The sequence below is a fragment of the Palaemon carinicauda genome, chromosome 5 (assembly GCF_036898095.1).
Source record: "Palaemon carinicauda isolate YSFRI2023 chromosome 5, ASM3689809v2, whole genome shotgun sequence".
Taxonomy (NCBI): Eukaryota; Metazoa; Arthropoda; class Malacostraca; order Decapoda; family Palaemonidae; genus Palaemon; species Palaemon carinicauda.
The window spans coordinates 157,710,577-157,731,192 of NC_090729.1; the positions used below are offsets into that span (position 1 = coordinate 157,710,577).

Here is a 20,616-nt window from a genome sequence, read left to right on the forward strand (position 1 = left end):
AGCAACTAGCAGGGATCTGGATGACTCCACATCCTGGAAAGACACTGTGACTCTTGGTACGGAAATGTAAGGAATAATAAGAAGGAATTCTTGAACTCTGTTCTTTCTGGTTTGACGAGACAATCAGACAAGTTTTCTTGGAACAGTTGTCTAGCTGTAAGCTAAGATAATGATTACTGCCATCTACATAAGGGAAAGTGCTTGGGACTCTTTGACTTAATATGCTTACCTTACTGTACAATATTTTGAGTTAATCTTTTTGCCATTAGTGGAAGTACTGTACTCTTTTAAAGTATGAATGTACTCTTGTAAATAACTTTTGTAGCTATATAGGTAAGTATGCTGATAAAATTATAGTTTGTTAGATAACCTTTAAAATAAAAATGCTCAAACATACAATATATTACACATACCTAATCATTACAGGATTTCCGATTAGCAGGTGGACTGTTGGAACAACTCATAGAAGAAGATCCTAATTCTGCAGCTGGTCTTTATTCAGCATTAGGGAGGCTTTGTTTGCAGTTAGGTGATGTAACAGCAGCACAGGTAAAAGCTTTTCCAAATTGGTATGAAGAAACATACAGGATATACAGTAATAGAATTAACTGTAACTTCATCAGCACAGTTAAATATTTCAACCGTTACAGTTTTACTTGAAAGGTGACCATTCTATATATTTAGGTTTTATATTTTGCATAGGGAAATTAAATGATCCCAAGTACTAATATGGGGAAAATCTTTGAATTCCATGTAGTGCTGTTCAAGATAAAATAATTCATGAGGATAGATCTTTGGTATTTTTTTCACAACTTACAATAAAAATTTTACCATTTTGGCATATTTCACAAGTTTAATTGTGGAATAATATGTATAGAAACAGTGCTACATCATTACTGCCATGATGTGAAAGATTTGGATAATAAGAGAGAGAGAGAGAGAGAGAGAGAGAGAGAGAGAGAGAGAGAGAGAGAGAGAGAGAGAGAGAGAGAGAGAGAGAGAGAGTGAGTGAGTGAGTGAGTGAGTGAGTGAGTGAGTGAGTGAGTGAGTGAGTGAGTGAGTGAGTGAGTGAGTGAGTGAGTGAGTGAGTGAGTGAGTGAGTGAGAGTGAGTATGATAAAATGATAAAAACATATTGAAATAGTAATACAAAATACTGACCAACTCATTTTTCCTCATGTAGGATACGTTTAACCAGTACCTCGAGCATACTTCTCCACCACCAAACCATGATCCAGTGCAAGGACTTTTACACTCTGCTTACGTTTCTATTGCACAGAATGCTTTTAAGGATGCCACGGAGATTCTTCAGCAAGCACACAAAATTAATCCAAATAATGGACTTGTAAGTATTTTGTCCTTGTCTGTAGTAGTTTCTACAAATCTTTCAGTGTCTGGAGTATTTCTACATATGAAGCAGATTACATTACTATTGTAGCTCCATTCAGCTAAACCTTAATATATTTCTATGATAGGCTTTTATTATAACTAGCTAAGTTACAACTCTAGTTAGAAAAGCAATGGATTCCAACAGGGAAAATAGCGCAGCGAAGAAAGCAAATAAGGAAACATACTGTACTGCATAAAAAAGTATAAATAATGAATATAACAACTTTAGAATAGACCTGTCATATAATGACTATGAAGAGAGAGTTCCTATCAGCATGTTTAACTTGAAAACATTCTCTACAACTTTCACCAATTCAACTGGCTGATTAAGAAGATCATTCCACAATCTTGTCACATCTAGAAGATCTGGGAAGATCTCAATGCAAAGGATGGTCAGAATTATGAACAATGTTATGCTACATGTATGGTTCCTAAACAAAGCTTTTACTTTACTACCGGATATTATTTTTGAATGTGTCTCAAGTCTCTCTGTTATTATTTCAGTGACCCTTACCCAAAGGCACAATGCCGTTACAATCAGAAGCTTTCAATTTTTTGGTAAATAGAAATAACAGTAACTAGCCCACCCTACTCAATAGCTTTTATCCCCATGAGTGGATACTGAATTAGTTCAGTCCACCATTAAATATCTAGTTACATATGAACAAGAATTTTTGGTCCTTTTTATTTTGGATTTATTCCATCTTTCTGCGTGGTTGTTTTGGTTGGATTGTCTCAGGTATGTACTCCTAACTTAAAGTTTCACACTTGCAATATTTGCCATTGTATGAGGATGAGTAATGTTTCTTTAGATGAGTATATGACAATGTCCTTTTGTAATCAGATATGTAAAATGTAAAATTTTAGAAGAGTTACAGACGTCTTCATATATATTTCATAATATTATTAGGGAGAAAGAAAGAAAAAAAGATGGCTCTAATATTAAAAGGGATGCTAGTAGTAAATCTAGTGTTTTGTTAAACAATCAGGAGTCTGATATATGTATATCATTTGGCAATTCTTTTTAATTTTTTATTTCTGTCATGTTACATATTTTCTCCATTCCAGAAATAGGACAAAATATTTAAGAACTACAGAACTTAAAACAGGAATTTATACAGATATTATGAACTAGGTTTCTGACAAGATTGAATCTATTTTTATTAATATCCCTGAATGTTCATTATGCTTCTCTCTCAAAGCCTGGTTTTATATTGATGTATATCCTACAACTAAAAATTTTGTTGTTGTTCCATCACTTAATACAAACCCTTTCGTGCTTTATTAGGGAATATACTTTCACCGAACCAGAACACTCGCCATAAGACTTTTAGTGAGGTGTAACTACCCCACCGCTAGGTAGCGTGGGCTGGCCTAAGGGGTAGTACTGGCTACCTCGCTCACACACACGCACACCAGTGTTGTCTCATCGCTTTTGGCTCGGTTGAGAGTGAGCGCTGTCTTTCTCTGCTCCCTTTACTGACTGGCCATTATAATAATGACTTTTCTTTTCTTTGGTTTTTCTTTTCAAGTTGTGAGTGTTTCTTCTTCCAGATCGTCATGCGGACTTGAGATGCACAAGTGCGGTACCTTCAAGTCTTCGGTTGAGACAGACCCCCATTCACTATGCCCGACCTTCCGAGGATGACTTTGTAACCAGGACAACACCTATGGGGAGTGTAGGGAGTGGTCATCATCCCAGTGAGAGAGGTTTAACAGGAGGCGCAAGAAGTCAAAGAGGGATTCTTCTCTTGCAGGGTCATACTTCAAGGTGAAGAAACCTCGACTTCCTTCTTCCACCCCTCGATCTATGCCCGAAGCTCCGCAATCAGTTTCCCCAGGGGATTGATCGAGCAGATGTGGTGACCTATAACCCCTGCACAACCCTCAGGTTTGAAGGACATCGCCGCTTCCCCTAGCAAAGGTGTGCCATTCTTCTACGTGGGGGACTTTCTCTCTTGACAATCTTTACAGATTTGGCCTTCCCTCGGTATCGCTGTCCCTCTGTTGAAGGAAGCACTGTTTGAGTTGGGAGTAGAAAGGAAGTGCACACTGCCTTTTTCAGAGGTGGACCTTGATCTTTCTCTAGGGTCTCCTAAGGTTTTGTACCGGGCGAGTCCCTAGCTTCCGTATCCGCCACACTCTCTCCTGCCCAGACTCCGACTTCTCCTGCCACAGTTCCAGCCCAGTGCGTCAACAACGGCGCTGCCCCTTGTTCTGAGTTCACTCAGCCTGCGGAGGAGGCTTTTTTTGTCATGCTCGAGGGACACCTCTCCCGTTCGCGAGTTAGATCCTCTTCCAGAGTGGTCTCCATCGTGCGAGACTGTGAGCAGGTGGCGGGCCTTGCTTTTGCCTTTCTCTAGCCCCTCAGAGTATGGCTTGCTAGTTTGTGAGGATGAGGTTGCTCGCACCCAGCGAGTTCGACGTGGTACCTCTTTGCCCTGCCCAGTTCCTACTTTGGAGTCCAGGAATTCTCGTCACTCTCCCGAGGGATTCCAAACGATCGACGCCCCATCTTCGTTGGAGAGGATTCTCTGGATTCTTTGGTCCCCATGGGGCTCGAGCTGAGGACTGACCTAGAATAGTGGGCGACAGACAACCGTCTCTGCCGAGGGGTCGACCTTCTCACTCCTCCCCCAGAATTAATGATTTTATCAGGTGCGTTATAAGAGGGGGGGGGGGGGCAAATGCTGCATCACACAGCGTCTAGTTTTTGGTCCGAGTCTGAAAGATCGCAGCATATAAATCTTCTGGAGATGAGGGCAGCCATTTTAGTCTTGCAACAGTTCCTGGCTGGTCACTCTGGTGTTGATGAGCGACAACTTCACACGAGTAGCTTACGTAAACAAGCAAGACGGTACCTTAGCACCTTTATCATTTAGCAGTGGAGATGCTAAGGTCGACAGAAGACAATTCAGTTTCACTATTGGCTTGCTTTATTCCATGCAAGAGAATGTGCTCGAGGACAAATGAGAAGAGCGACTCAGATACTGTAGTGAGTTCAGAGGGGTCTTTGAATCATCTAGTAGCAAACAAAGTCCTGACTTTGTGAGTTATTTGCAACGTTGCTGAACATCAAACTCCCGCTTTACTGTTCCCTGGTCCAGGATCCCCAGACTCTCAGGGAAGATGCATTCCAACTTCAGTGGGACAACATCATGTCTATGCCTTTAACCTGTTTAGCCTGATGAGAAGTGTGCTCAGTAAGGTAAGATCTTCCTCCAATCTAGTAATAACCCTCATAGCTCTGCTACGTCATCTTGCGAAATAGTTTCCGGACCTTCTTCAGCTGCTGACAGAAACCCCAAGAGAACTTCTTCCACGTCATGCCTGGAGGTGTTCCAATATCTCCTCAGGCAGAGAGAATTTTTGCAACACATTGCAAAGATGATGTCCGGATAGCTCCTCTTGGTCTCGGCGTGAAAGGTTATCGCTCAGCCTCAAGCCTCGTCTTTAGACTGAAAGGAGTTAATATTTCTTCTTGCTTGGAGTTGTCTCTCCTCATACAAAGTTTTGAGCGTACTGTACCTGTCTTTAGTTAGAAGTTAAACCTCCTCCATGAAATGTGGTTTGTGTTCTTCGGTCTCTGAAAAGAACCCCTTTCAAACTATTGTGATAGGCTTCAGGTCTTTACCTGACTCTGAAGACGGTTTTCTGTCTCGCTTTAGCCTCGGCTGAGAGAGTAAGTGAACTCTATGGTCTTTCCTATGACGTCCCCTATTCAAGGAGATGGGGAGAGGTAATGCTCGGCTTCATCCCCGAGTTTATCGCTAAGACTCAAAATCCGGGAATAGCAGATCCTAGATTCCGGCTCTTCCAGATTGAGTGTCTTCGTAATGTAACTGATGACCCAGATCAACTGCTACTTTGTCCAGTGAGGGCCTTGGGTGCTACCTCAAAAGAAGTGCAGGAGCTCTCCCCTGAGTGAGAGTACTCTTCGTCACCACGGGGAAGGTCTAGAGAAGGATCATCAAGAACATGATCTCAGCGTGGATTCGCAAGGGCATAGACCGGGCCTCAAATCCTTATCCTTCTCCATAGATAAGGAGACCTAGAGCACATGACGTTAGGGGCATTGGTGTGTCCCTAGCACTTGAGAATTACTCTGTGACACAATTCCTTCAATCGGGTGAGTGTTAGTGTCAAACAACCTTCACTGCCTAATACCTTCAAAACATGACCCACAGAAACATGGAGACATTCTCCATCAGTCATGTGGTGGCTGCACAAGTGTTGTAAACATCTCAAGCTCCTTGATGGACAAGAAGCAGATGATAGAGGGCAGAGGTTACTCGGGATTAAGTCTGGGGTGAATGATAAGATTGACTGGTTTATTCTTTCTTTCTTCTTCCTCTCTCTTAGGGAATAGTACCTACGGTACTCTGCAAGATGGTCTCCTCTGTCTGCAGGTAATAAATATCTCTCTTGTGTAACCTGGTACTGTATAGAAATGCATACTTGTGGCATTCCCATACCTCCTGGCGAGGTGGGATTGGGTAACGTCTGTGGTTGGTTCAAAGAATCCTACAATTTTTGAGAATTCGTACCTAGATTAGTCACATTGCTAGTATCCCACAATCACACAAATTACTCACGCCGCTAAAGTGTGCTATTGCACAGAGTTTTAGCAAGGTGTCATGGTGTTCCTCCTTATGCGTGCATAGCACATGGGGAAAACCCTGGTCAAAATCCAGCCAGTTGGTTAGGACTTCCAACTACCTTAGGGGTGAGTTTTCCTTAATAAAGAGCAAAAGGGTTTGTATTTAGCGACGGAATGAATGACAAATTTAAAGTAATTTGCAATTTTCCTAACAATACAAAACTTGAGCTTTTTACACAAATTTTGCCCGCCCTGCAAGTCCTGCCTGCAATCAAAAGTGACGAGACAACACTGGTGTGTGTGAGTGGAGTATCCTGTACTAACTAGCGGTGAGGTAGGTACACTTCGCTACAAGCCTAATGGTTAGTCTGTCAGCTTTGCCAAAAGCATCTTCCCTAATAAAGAGCTCAAGGTGTGTATCATTAGTAAAAATAGAAATTACTTTAAATTTGTCATTTTTATTTGTTTTCCATAGGTTGAGGTCTTTAGTACAATATTGAGATAATCTGATAGTTAATGGCAATACCCTCTGCTTGTGTATGCTACAGCCCCTTTATCTTTCAAGTCATCTTGTCAGCTTAAGTTAGATTAGTATCGATGCGTACCCCCCTCGGATCTGGTCAGTTTTGTGATTGTCATTATTAGTTATAAAATGTGATTTCTTCCTCTGGATTTGTTAGCGAGTTGTTCAAGAGAATTATTGATAGAAGGTAATGATCCTCATTTTCTATTGTGTACTGTACTGAAATATTGATTTAAATAATGTTTGTGAAAAATATAATTGCCTACTGTTCCTCTTATGAAGAAGTCTATTCCAATAATGGTAGCTGAGTGTATGACTTCCGAAATTTAAGGTAAACCAACATTTAGTTCAGGGGAAAATTTAGAGAAAAGTAGGCTAATTGATAACTGTGAGAATGATGATTATAATGGCTGCAGTTATTAACAAGTTTTAGGGGTCTGATAGTAATAAGCTTAAGATTTTAACTCTCTTACTTTGTCCTATTAGAGCTATTAAGTATTATTTAGACAAGGTTGTAGACATTTGGGGTAATGATTCGATATTATTTAGTTGGGTTAGGATTTCAAATTATACTCTTCAAAATTGTAATGTCCATTCTTGTTAAAAGTTTGGTCACAGAGGATAACAAAAAGTTGTATTAGAGTCAGATGAAGAACTTGAAGGTCAACTTTCATGATATTAGAAGCACAGCTACATGACTTCATTTCTGCAAAATTCTTTCTTTGGAAAGTCTTGGAATGATAACTGGTGTCCTGCTTCATTATTGTTGTTGGCAACAATAAACTTTGAAAAGACTCATAAAAACAAATAATTACAAGATTGGAGTTAGTTCAATACTTGAAATAGTTTTTTTATTTGCATTCCTTTTCTCCACACATAATGATTGAAAAATGTTCTTCAAAGCTATTGATACACTCTCAGGTGTTGAAGAGTGACAAGAACAAAAATAGTTATGCACTCATTGAGTAAGCACCCTGTTAAGGGTGCTGCCCTGCATGTTAGTGTGCTACAATGTTGCTTCCAGAAGAGGGGCAGTGATGAATGTCAGCAAGTATTGAAATCCTTTATATTAATAAAATTATTCTCTTTAAAGCTTAAAGAAGAATATTTCCCCATTGTTTGAACCAAAACAGAGGCAACTTAAAAGGGAATGGTGTGTAGGTTCTAGGCCTTTAGCTTAAGACTAAAGGGCTAAAAAGGAAAATTAACCTTTGTAAACTGTGAATAATATTTTGTTTTTTTAAGGTATGAATTAAATCAATTTCTTAGTACTGGTATTTTTTTTTAATTAGTTCATTGTAAAGTTTAGTGTTCTTTAAATTAGAAAAAACACGATTTTAGGGCAAGAATTAAGAATGATAGAATTTATATAAATTACTTTTATAATCTAGAAGAAATCTATTAATATTTTTGCTGATTAAATTTTCCCCTAGTGATTATTTTTATATTTAAGAAAATATCTATATGGTTGAATACATTTAAGTGTAAGTGGAGTAGGTAAACTGGGGATGAGGAGGGCTGATTATGGCCATCACAGGCCATTAAGCAAACTACCAAGAGAATAGTTAAAAATTTTCCATCCTATATGTTACCAGTTAAGATGTCTCATGAAGGGCAAGTTTTAGTGAGTAATTTGATGCAAATTATAACTTGTTGCCAGGCGGCCATAAGACACCTTTGTGAAACTGGGTACAAAGTTTCAATGTTAGGGACCAGTCAAAAAACTGCATGATATAAGTGGGCATGGAGGTACAGTGCAGTTTGGACCCGATAAGATGTCGCAAAGACCTTAAGAGTAATGTGATGTCACTAACCCCTTCAGAGTTGTATAAAGAGGATATATTCTAGTATTTTATTTTCTCACTAGAAAAATTGAGTAAAATAGATGGTTTTCTTATGAAGTAAAAAAAAAAGTAAAAAATAAATTTTATTTCTCCAAAAGATAAAGGTCTGGTGGAAATTTAATGTAAACTACTAATACAGAAGGTCCTTAACTTACAAACACTCTGAGTTACAAACACAAATCCAACTGAAATCATAAATTTCAGATATTGTATCAAAAGTTTATATACTGTAATATAATTATTGTATCATTTATTACTGTAAGCAAAACAACATTGGCTATAACCTGATATTTGTTTCATACGAAACTGGACCTTTTGCTGACTTTTGTAGCTGGAAATTCTAGGCATGGGAGTCGAGGTAGGACTACCCTGGGCCAAAATTAAACAAAATTAAACTTACAAACAGCTCCTTGGAACTTATTAATTTTGTAAGTTGAGGTCTTTCAGTAATACTAATGCCAAAATAGTGATGTATAAACAATGTATTGTAGTATGAGGTTCATTCCTTGGATTATAAATATTTTTTATGATGATATTAGGATCTTTCTTTTAGTAAAAATTGAATGTAAAATACAGAGGTAAGTGGGGATAAAACATTTTAAAAGTTTAACTAATGTTCACATAACGTTTATAGAAGACTATTGTAATCAGTATAATATAGTCAGTATATTAATATAGAAAAGTTATATATAGTGTTGGAATTGATGTGTGGCACTTGCATTTTTTAAGATTAATATTTGTAATGTTGCTATTTTCTATAATTTTATAACAATGCTTAAAATTTTATAACCAGTGATGATTCATGGATTTTTTTTCAACTTGCAGGTAATAAACAACTTAGGAGTCTGTCTTATGTACACTGGTCGTGTAAGTGATGCAATTAAACTAGTTGAAGGTGCAGTCTTCTCCCAACCAGAAAGATTTCTTCACGAGGCTGTCGTTCTCAATTTGGCCACTATGTATGAATTGGAATCATCCAATGCACACCATAACAAATTGAAACTCCTTTCCCTTATTGCTCAACATAAAGGAGACTCCTTTAATGTAGCAGCTCTCAAACTTCAACCTCAGTAATGAAGAAAGTCACTCGAACATAATTTGAGGGAAGTTTAGGCGATGTAAATAATCAGGTAATGTTATAATGGTTTAAATATTCATTCTGTTTTAGTTACACGTAGCATTTAATTAACATTGTGGAAGCAAGTGAAATTAATAAAAGCCATGATACAATTGCTTATCTGCCAATTTGAATCAAGTGCAATCCAATATGCTGTATTGCAGTACTTTGCCTATTAGCCTGTGTGAAAGTTTTGTGTGTCAGTGTGAATAAACATTTCAACAACTAATTGCATTGAAACTTACTGAATATACATTCATAGTATGTACAGGATTTGTTTTCAGTGTAATAAATATATAAAATCTTGACAAGTGGTGAAAAGCTTGTAAAATGGTGTTTATACCTTAAAGTATGATGTCTTTCCTTTAGTGAATGTATAAATTGTAAACAAGAAAAACAAACATAGCTTAGGGAATAACGAAGAGAAAAGTTTAATACCTATTTTCTGTAGCAATGTAGTGTACTGTATATTGAAAATTTAGTTTGAAAACTTGTTAGCAACATTTAGCAATTTGGTAATATAAAAAACACATGCTATGGCTATAATGAATTTTATTTTAGTGATTATGGTAATGAAAACTATAAAGGCATTTTGATGGTAATTTTGGTCTGGTTATAGACAAAGTAGAAAATTGACAAATTATATATAATTTCTTATTAGTGATGGAGAAAATTTTACACTACAGTACTATATATTGAAACAAACTATTTATTATGGAAAGAAAACTAATATAAATGGTATAAGTTAACTACTAAACATAAACACTGAATGTTTAATAAACTGAAGTGCTGTAATAACCTACGATTACCAGATAATAGTTGGAAGTATAATTAAAAAAAGAAACCTTGAAATGATATTGTGCCTATTGTAATTATTCTGAATTTTTTTTTTTTTTATAAAGAATTTATCCATTGTAAAAACTCTACATTAGATTTGGATAAAGTAGTAAACTGTACACATTTATTGCTCCTGCTTAGTGTGTCATTTCACCTGTCATTCAAATTTTGTCTTACAAGCTAATTGTGTCTTCCTTATCAATTTATTGAATTTCCATCTAATGCCAATTTGAATAAATACTAAAATGTTTTTATTATGACCAAAATATGGTTGCTCTGCAATTGTTTCACATAACCAGAAAGAAATAATGTTCTTGTTTCGACCCATACTTATAAAAAAAAGTTTGGGATGTTAGGACGAAAATATGTCGTCCTCTTTATATAAAGGTGTAGGCCCTACTGCCCATACAGGACAAAGTAAAACTGTCAGAATCATCAGTTACCTCATTGATTGCTGAAATTGTAGACGAGTCAAATTTATTGATGGATTTTAGTTCTTGGCCACAAATTCTGATACAAATGAAAACGACAGATCTTTTCCCACCGTGGAGTGTAACACTGAATGAGACAGACCATGTAGCAAGCTCACACTCTTTGATGATGCTAGTGCCAAAAGGAGCACTGTCTTCAATGTTAAGTGTGTCTGTTGCTTTGCAGAGTGGTTTATAGGGTATCAACTTTAGGGACCAAAACCTTTATACTCACAAGGAGGAGAGGTCAATTCCCTTCAGTCTAAAGACTTAGCTCAAGGCTGAGCAATAGCTTTTTACCTAAGGGACTAACAAACCTTTCTCCAGCAGAAAAAGTAGAGTGTCCTCAAGCAGAAAAAGTAGATTGTCCTCAATCAGTGGTATAGTGTCCTTAAGTGGAACAATATTTATTCTATGACACCAGCACTTTGTCGGTCTCGAAAAGCGTTTCTTTCTGAGGAGGTGCTGGATAACCTCCAGCTGTTAAGAGGCAGGCAGTGAACTGCTTTGTGAAAATCTTTTTACGAGAGGCTAACATAGAAGGTTTAGCCAATCTGCAGGTTCTCATGGAACTAATATGAAAAAATCTATAAGGCCCAGTTACCACTCCACTTGTAGCCACCTTGGCATGACTAGCACTATTCTTAGTCAGAATGGTGGAAAATGTCCATTCAGTCCCAGTCGTGTTGGAAAGAATCTTCCATTACTGCTATTGGGTCCGGAAGCGTCTTCTGGGTCCGGGAGTGAACAGTACACTAGTTGTTTGTTGTTTAGATAGGTGACGAACAAGTCTATGATCGAGAAACCCCACAGTCAAGACTTTCCCACTAGAAGATTCAAAGACCATTGTGAACCAACTACCATCCCTAGTCATTTCAGATTGTCTGAAATGTTCTTTTTCCCCTAGAAGGGCCTAGATGAATCGGGTTAAGAGATGAATGGCAATCACTTGTGCCTAGAATTACTAATAACTGGCAGAGGAGGTGGGATACTTAGCTCCCCTCCTTGTTGACATATATCACAAGGGTTGTGTTGTTGCTCATCAACATTGTGTGACCCTTGACAGTCTCTGTGAAGTGGAATAATGCTAGGTATTCTGCCTTTAGTTCCAGGTAGTTTGTATGAAATGACTTGTCCTTCTTTAGATGGGTTCCCCATCCTTGGTTTGAAGCATCTGAAAGAGTAGGAAGTCTGGGACTGGAGCCTGTAGAGGCAATCTGGCTAACAGGTTCTCTTCCTCTTATTCACCATTAGAAGACTTCACATCTCAAGGAATCTTCATGAGAGCTGATGGGGGAATGGATGTGTTTGACCATTGGCTCTTTAGTGATCACTTTAATGAAAGAAGATGCATTCTCCAGGAGGATCTTATTTTCTTTAAGGAGGCAAGCATGACCGAGAAGCTTCTGCTATATAGTAACTGGGTTGAAAGGAATTCTTCTTGAGAAAAGGTGTTGTGATCTGTCTTAATTGCTGGACTGTCTGCAGATGGAAATACTCTGGTTTTATATCCCTGCCCAAGTACCGTAGAGGACATTGATGGTCGAGTGAGGACTTTTTGTAATTTAAGCAGATCCCCAGATTGCTTAAAAAAGCAAGAAGCAGTTCTCTGTGGCCGATGAAATCTTGAATCAGCCAGTAGGAGCCAGTCGTCCAGGTAGTGCAGGAGCCTTATTCCCATGGCATGAGCTCATAGGAGACTAGAGTGAACAGATGAGTGAATTCATGTGGGTTATTGACAGGCCAAATCATAACAACTTGAACTGTTAAGTTCTTTCTCAGGAAATAAAGTGCAGGTACTCCCTTGATCTTGGATGTACTGGGATGTGAAAGTATACATATTGAAGGTCTATGATCAGCAGGAAGTTGCTCTTTCTGATGGTCTGTATTACTGTGTTGGTGGTCTCCATTTTGAACCGAGTTTAGAACACATGCAGGAAAAGTCTATGACAGGTTTCCAACCTGCTATAAATTTCACTACTAGGAAGAGGTTGCTAAAGAAACCTGGAGACCTCTCTAAAAATTCCTCTACTGTGTCCTCAAAGTTCTGTAATACCTCCTTCTCTAATACAGTGGATCTTTCCGAGACCCCATCAAATACAATGATGGGATCGTCAGAATCTGAGTGAGTGGAGGGGGACAACCCACGAACGGGATGCGATACCCTGAGCTAAGAACTCCCATGGTCCAAGGATCTGCCTCGAACTCCACCCTGTCTAGAGATGTTGCAAGCATCCTGCTACAGGTGGTGAGTTTTGGTGTCCTTGATTCCTTCGGTCGGAGGGACGTACGTTCTTTGCAGTACAGTAAAAGGAAATTGAGGGTTCTGGCTGTCTTTTGTTCGTAATGCTGAAAGTATTCCGACTGCTAGCAGACAACAATGAGGAGCTGGCATCTGCTGAGGAGTTGAGAATCTGGATGCTGCAGCTCTTCTCTGGAAGGATATCTGGCTAGTTTTCTCTCATTTCTCCACCACACTGCTACTTTTAATTGGGGGTGGGGGGGACTGGATGATCTGTAATATTAGAGTTCCTTAGATTTAGAGAATCTCAGAGTTATAAGCTTGACAAACTTCGCCGTTCTTGCATTCCTCCTTTTTGGCACACAATTGCTCTAGATGAAGGCTGTTTAGTGGCAAAAAAACTCAAACGCTTCTGCCCCTGAACAGACGAGGTCTTCATATTGTTTCTCTCTTTCAGGAATTGCTAGGTTTTCTAAGAATGCAAAATAAGATACTGCCCCTGACGAATAATCCAACCAAAAGCAGGCCTAAAAAGGGATTTTGACGAAGGAAAAATCTATTTCTGGGCGAGAGACCTGTGCCGCCCAGTGAAATACTCCTAAAGCACTATTTCTAAGGAATATAACTGCTATATATTACCAGAGAAAAAAAGCATAGGAATGCCAGGTTGAACCCAGCTCGCTCACCTATATAAGGTGTCGGTATAATATACTGGGGCGTGATAATTCACAACCAGAGGTCTCGCACTATTTAGATATCTCCTCTTCAAAATCCCCGCCACAGCGAGGTGCCGATCAACACTACTACCACAAACCCAACCCACGCCAGTGACGTCACTCCTGATAGCACCCAAGGTTTGGGGCCCATGTTGGGAGGGAAGTCAAGGGGTCTGAACAGGGGGGGAGCAAATAGGGTGGGTTCACTGGGCGGCACAGGTCTCTCGCCCAGAAATAGATTTTTCCTTCGTCAAAATCCCTTTTCTGGGCTCAATCCCTGTGCCGCGCAGTGAAATAGTACCAGAGAAAACGAACCCAAACTTTATTAACTATACGGGAACGAATTAAAATCAACATAACAAACAGTGGTTTAATCAAAAGTTAACGTAGAAGACGGACGTCTTTAATAACATCAGCATGATAAGGTATAATATCCCAGGAAGGGAAGACAAAAGAACATTAACTTAAAACAAAACCAATTAAGGTCAAACACTGGAACAAATTACATACACTTGAACACTAAAGAAATACAGTTCGTATGGAAGAATAAATTGAACAATGATAATAAAATGGCAATGTTACGAACTAGGAACACCCATGGGTGTGATACAACAAACCGAACTCAGGTAGGAACTGTAAGTGAGGCAGGTAAGAGGAAGAAGGTGGAAGATATAGGATTCAGGGATTAGTTAGAAGGAATTTGTCCGGGGGATACCACGCTCCCTGCAGCTACGGTAGCGAGTTGAAGGGCCTCTAATTGTTTAAGATAGTGCCGCTTGAACACTGAGGGGGATTTCCATCCGGTATATTTAGAGATATCTGTAAAGTTCATATGATGGAAAAAATTTATTGAGGTCGCTACCGCCCGAATGTCGTGGACGTGAGGAAAAGACTCTGGATTGGCCTGTTTAATAAAATACAAGATCTGTTGTCTGATCCCTTTCAAAGTTATAGTCCCTCCCCGCTCCCTGATGAACAAGGGTCCCGAGGTCTTATAGGAAGTCCTTGATAGAAAGGACTTTAGAGTGGTAACCGGGCATAGGGAAGGATCCTGAAGGAGAGGGATAATTTTCCAGGAGGACCATCTATTCTGAGGGTCTTCATTTTTGGCCAAGAAGACCTTGTCTGGGGAGAGGAGGACCTCTCCTGACGGAAGGAACTCTATGTGGCCTGGATCCCTTGATAAGGCAGCTAATTCCGAAATCCTGGCGCCAGATGCTAAACTCACGAGAAAGAGAGTTTTCCTGAGTAGAGGGATATACTCACATGAATCGTTGACGGTTTCTGACGCTAGTTTAAGAACATCATTGAGAAACCAGGAAATCGGGCTAGGACGAGAAGATGGTCTCAGTCTGGCACAGGCTCTTGGGATCGAAGCTAGCAATGAATCTGTTAGATCTATATTAAAGCCGATTAGAAAAATCTTCTTCAAGGCAGACTTGATGGTAGTAATAGTGTTAGCTGCTAAGCCCGACTCAAACAAGGTTCTGAAAAAGGTTACCGTTAGGTTTAGTGTCATAAAGTCAGTACTAGAATCTTTCAAAAACTTAGCTAGTTTTTTGACCGCTGAGTCATATTGACGAAGAGTGGAGTCTCTCTTGTCAGATTCTAAAAATAAAGTATTCTGGGGGTCTATGTTAGCCCCTTTGTGTGCCGCAAACTTCATGAAGTCCATAAAGTTAGGGTGGTCTGAATGTTTGAGGAAGCGAACACAGTGCACGTTTGTACTATCTGGGTCAAAGTCGGGTTGGGAATCTGGTGAGGGTGGAGATTCAGCTCCAGTAAAAGAGGAAACCAATTGCTCTTGGGCCAATTGGGGGCCACCAGGGCTACTTGACCTTTGAAGGTTCGAAGTTTGTCCAGCACTTTCATCAGTAGGTTCACCGGTGGGAAAAGGTAAATCCTTTCCCAGGCGTTCCAGTCGAGAGACATGGCATCCGTGGCGTAAGCCCGAGGGTCCAGGTTGGGGGCCACATAACATTTCAGCTTGTGGTTGGATTCCGTCGCGAAGAGGTCTACCTGGAGATCCGGCACTTGGAAGAGGATCCATTGAAAGGATTTGCGATCTAGTGACCATTCTGACTCCAACGGTACCGTCCTGGAGAGTGCGTCTGCCACAACGTTCCGAACTCCAGCCAGATGGACGGCGGATAGGTGCCATTGGTTTGAGGCCGCCAGGGAGAAGATTGCCACCATCACGTGATTGATGGGACCTGACTTGGAGCCCCCTCTGTTTAGACAACGGACTATGACTTCGTTGTCGAGGACTATCCTCAGATGTTGTTTCTTGGCCGGGGAAAGACGTTTCAAGGTTAGTAAGACAGCCATGGCCTCCAGGACGTTTATGTGAAATTGCTGGAACATTGTGGACCAAAGGCCCTGAACTTTCCTGTGTTGGGAGTAGCCTCCCCAACCTGATAGGGAGGCATCCGTGTGGATGACTATCCTTGGAGGGGGGTACTGCAACGGAACCGACTTTGATAGGCTCTTGGCGGTTGTCCATGGGAGAAGCCTCTTCCGAAGAATGGGAGGAAGGCGTGTCTTCTTGTCCCGACGTTTGGTGTTCGCTCTGGAGCGCCAAACTCGGTTGATGTCTTTCAGTTTCGCTTTCAGAAGGAGGTCTGTCACTGAAGCGAATTGTAGGGACCCTAGAATCCTCTCCTGGTTCCTTCTGGAAGTTACCTTTTCCCCGAGAAAGCGTTTGGTATTTTTCGCAATCTCTATCCTCTTGGACCTGGGGAGACATAGAGTGTGAGAACGTAGGTCCCACCGTAATCCCAGCCACTGAAATTTGGTCTTTGGTGTCAGACGAGACTTTCCGAAGTTTATCTGGAATCCCAGAAACTGAAGATATTGGATCACCTTGTTTGTTGCCTTGAGACAATCCTCGACGTTGTCTGACCAGATTAGCCAATCGTCCAGGTATGCGACGACTTGGATTCCGTGGGATCGGAGTTCCTGAATGACCGATTCCGCCAGTTTCGTGAAGATTCTGGGCGCGATGTTGAGCCCGAAAGGCATCACTTTGAACGTGTAAGCCTTGTCGTCCAGTCTGAATCCTAGGAATGGGCGGAAGTGTCTCGCTATTGGAACGTGATAGTAAGCATCGGTAAGATCGATGGAGGTGGTGACGGCCCCACGGGGAAGCAAGGTTCGTACCTGCGAGACGGTAAGCATGTGAAACCTGTCGCATTGAATGGACAAGTTTAGTCGAGACAGATCGAGGATGACCCTTCGGCTGTCGGAGTCTTTCTTCGGAACGCTGAATAAGCGACCTTGAAACTTCAGATATTTCGTTTCCTTGATCGCGTTCTTGCGAAGAAGATCTTGGGTAAACAAAAGTAGGTCCGGTGTCGAGGGTTGATGGAATCTGTTCGGTGGAGGAGGCCCTTCTATCCAACTCCACCCCAGGCCCTTGGAGATTATGCTGAAGGCCCAAGGACTGAATTTCCAGCGACTCCGGAACACATAAAGTCTCCCTCCTACCTGAAGACCGTCAGTAGTTGGAGGTTTTACCGCCTCGGCCACCACGTGACCCTTTTCCACGGGAGAAATATCTCCCTTTGCTTCTGTTCTGAAAAGAACCCCTCGAACCGGGGCCCCTGCCTCGTTGGTATCCTTGGGAGGAAAACCGGGACTCATAGACCGGGTTATAAACAGGAGAGGTAAACGAGTTCGAGGCCACTTGGTTTTCAGGGACGAGGACATACTTCACTTGGGGCTGAGACTTGGAGGTGGAGGGTTGGATGCCCTGAGAGACCGGGGCCGACTGGACTACTTGAATAGGTTGGCGGAATTGGGTAGAGCTATAAGGGCGTAGCCTCTTTCTGCCCCGGGAGTGAATGCTCGATTGTTCGAACTTCCGTTTGGGAGTGAGACCCCAACGGACTTTGAGGCTCTGGTTCACTCTGGCAGCTTCGCTCAATACCGAGTTGACCATGTCCTCCGGGAAAAGGTCCAGACCCCAAGCAGAGGCTTTAATGAGCTTATTTGGCTCATGGCGGATAGTGGCTTTAGATAAGACATGCTTACGGCAACGTCTTTTGGCCACCAAGAAGTCGTAGCAATCTGCTAACAAAGATTGCAGGGTGGCTTTAGTCATAACTTTAAAAGAGTGTTCCTCGTCATAAGTAAGAGAAAACATCTCCGCCATAGTCGAGATGTTGAGGCTCCGGCTAAACCTAGACCGGGACTCGAACTCGAGTCGGATTAAGGTTTCAGGTAGTCTTGGGAGGCGTTCACTGAATTGCGTCGATGCACAGTCCGCGGATAGCTTACCAGAAGTGAATGTCGATTGAATGTTAAGCCAACATTCATTATCTGATGGGAACAGCAGAGATGTAGGATCTGTCTCCCGGAGTTGTGGCAAAGGCTTATCTTCGGTCACTGCCTGAAGGGCTAATTCAACCATTTTGGTGACGCAAGGAGTGGGGGTCTGTTCGTCCACAAGAAACATGGTGTAAGTACTCTTGTGGGGGGTCAGCATGGTGTTTGTACAACCCCACTCATTTAAGGTTCGAACCCAAACAGACTGAGCCTGTTCCTTCGGAAAGATAACGGTCTCTTTAGGGACCTTATCTAGTCGGACAAGAGCCTCTTCCGTAAGCCGGGCGAAGCCGGGGAAAGGAAATTGAAGACCGGGAGGGAAGAACTCAAAATCTTCAATGGGCCTGGTCCCAAAACCCTCGATGGTCAACATTCCGTCCGTGAAAGGACAGTGGAGCGCCATTTTCCACGGGTTGTTCTTCGTGAAGGGTGGAAGTTTTGAGGCGTCCGGGATGAGGAACTGCTGTTGTTGAGGCAGTCCACTTTCCAGGGTATCTAGTCTTCTGGTGACGGCAGAAAGTATAGAACTAATCTGCTCTGTAACGACCCTCGACAACATATTCGTGAGTTCCTCCGGGTCGAGGTTGGTTGTGGTAATTAAGGGGGATGACTGCACTCCCGGGTCCTGAGACATAGGGGCAGTGCTAGTCGAGTCACTAGGAGCTCCGGGGAGGGGAGCCTTCTTGGGCTTCGATGATCCAGGTAGTGTAGGATTCTGACGAGTCCTCACTAAAGGTCTTTTCTGAGATTTGACCTTGGCAGGAACCGAGAGCGATCTCGGGGAGGATTCGTGGTTCCCTTCAAAACCAAGAAAGGAAGAATTATTAGAAGTTGAAGAAAAAGAGGGGCTAAGAAGAGAGGTCTTAGCGCCAGACCCACCTGCCTCACTTACAACCTTACCTGTGTCTGGTTCGTCAAAAACCATGGGCTCTATGTCTAAGGTCAGAGCCGTAACATTGTCTTCAATGGGGTCCGGGTCGTCAGGGATGTCTGTATCCTGGACGAGATTGAGTTCTACGGTTTCCGCAATGTCAGCAATTATAGGAGCCGCCACTTGCCTAGGCACTGCTGCCGAAGATTTTGCGTTCGGGTAGATAAGTCTACAATAATCTTCTGAGAGGACGTAGGGCTTCCTGGCCTTTACGTTACGGGCGAAGCCGCCTACCCACAATTTTAAAGTGGCTCTTGCTGAAGTTTTAACCGCCTGGGAACTCTGAAAGGACGGGGATAAGGTTAGCAAACCCGAGGGACAAAATGATAAATGAACCCGAAGATTCATAACAGAAGTCAATGATTATCTATCATATTGATGTCGCCCAGTGAAGGGAAGTAAATACAAAAATGACTGAAAGAGGCTCACCAAATCTGAAGCGAGGGTGGAGATAAGGTCATAACAGATAAGGCAGTTGTCAGGGTGCCATACCACAATATCGTCCATCTGGATCCCACAGTCCGCGTGGGACCGACAGACAGCATGTCCGCAAGGCTGGTGAAGGACGGCCGCGCAGGCTGTCATCCGGCAACGGACCACCTGTAAAAGGAATAGTCCATGAGCATCTACTAGTTTCTCTATAAGGGGTCCCGGAGGGTCCGGGACCTGCCAGTTAATAAAATAAATGTATAGCCTTAGACTAAACATGCAGAGAACTGAGACTATTCCAAAAGGATGCAAAAAACAGTGATGAATATATAATCATAACTAGTTCCGGGGCCCCCGGGGCCGGGGAACAGGGTTGGTAAGTAAACTTAAAGTAAACTTAAAGTAACTTAAAGTAAACTTAAAGTACCCAAGATACATCCTTAAAGTACATAAATAGAAAACGCCAATTATGATCTAAAACTAATGTCTGTAATGAATAGGGCTCCCGGAGGGAGGATATTAATCAAAACCGTGTCAGTGTCAACCGATCTTGTAGTTAAGAGCCCGGCGGCTCCGATGTCTGATGACGGGAGGGTATGACGGGAGGGTACAACGGGAGAGCGCGGGGGGAGCCAGTGGAACCCCCCTACCTTACCGGAGGTACCGGGACAAAGGTAATGATTCATGTAGAATATAATATAATGATATGGGATATAATAAGTCCTATACGGACGATAATAGCAGGAGGTACCGTAGGTGAGGACACTCCTAATATAAGTGCTCATTCTAACAACCGTTCCGGGGCCCCCGGGGCCGGGGAACAGGGTTGGTAAGTAAACTTAAAGTAAACTTAAAGTAACTTAAAGTAAACTTAAAGTACCCAAGATACATCCTTAAAGTACATAAATAGAAAACGCCAATTATGATCTAAAACTAATGTCTGTAATGAATAGGGCTCCCGGAGGGAGGATATTAATCAAAACCGTGTCAGTGTCAACCGATCTTGTAGTTAAGAGCCCGGCGGCTCCGATGTCTGATGACGGGAGGGTATGACGGGAGGGTACAACGGGAGAGCGCGGGGGGAGCCAGTGGAACCCCCCTACCTTACCGGAGGTACCGGGACAAAGGTAATGATTCATGTAGAATATAATATAATGATATGGGATATAATAAGTCCTATACGGACGATAATA

General features: G+C 41.8%; 1 protein-coding gene across 2 annotated transcripts in view; it reads left to right on the plus strand.

The window, feature by feature from the left end:
* LOC137641561 (protein CASP-like) overlaps positions 1–10,445 on the plus strand; it is a 122,244-nt gene extending 111,799 nt beyond the window's left edge. For both annotated transcript variants that reach the window (XM_068374245.1, XM_068374244.1), the window contains exons 7-9: positions 427–549; positions 1,183–1,344; positions 9,181–10,445. In XM_068374245.1, coding sequence (XP_068230346.1) covers positions 427–549; positions 1,183–1,344; positions 9,181–9,429 — 534 coding nt within the window. In that variant the 3' untranslated portion in view covers positions 9,430–10,445. The remainder of the gene's footprint in view (positions 1–426; positions 550–1,182; positions 1,345–9,180) is intronic.
* The last annotated feature ends 10,171 nt before the right edge of the window (positions 10,446–20,616 follow it).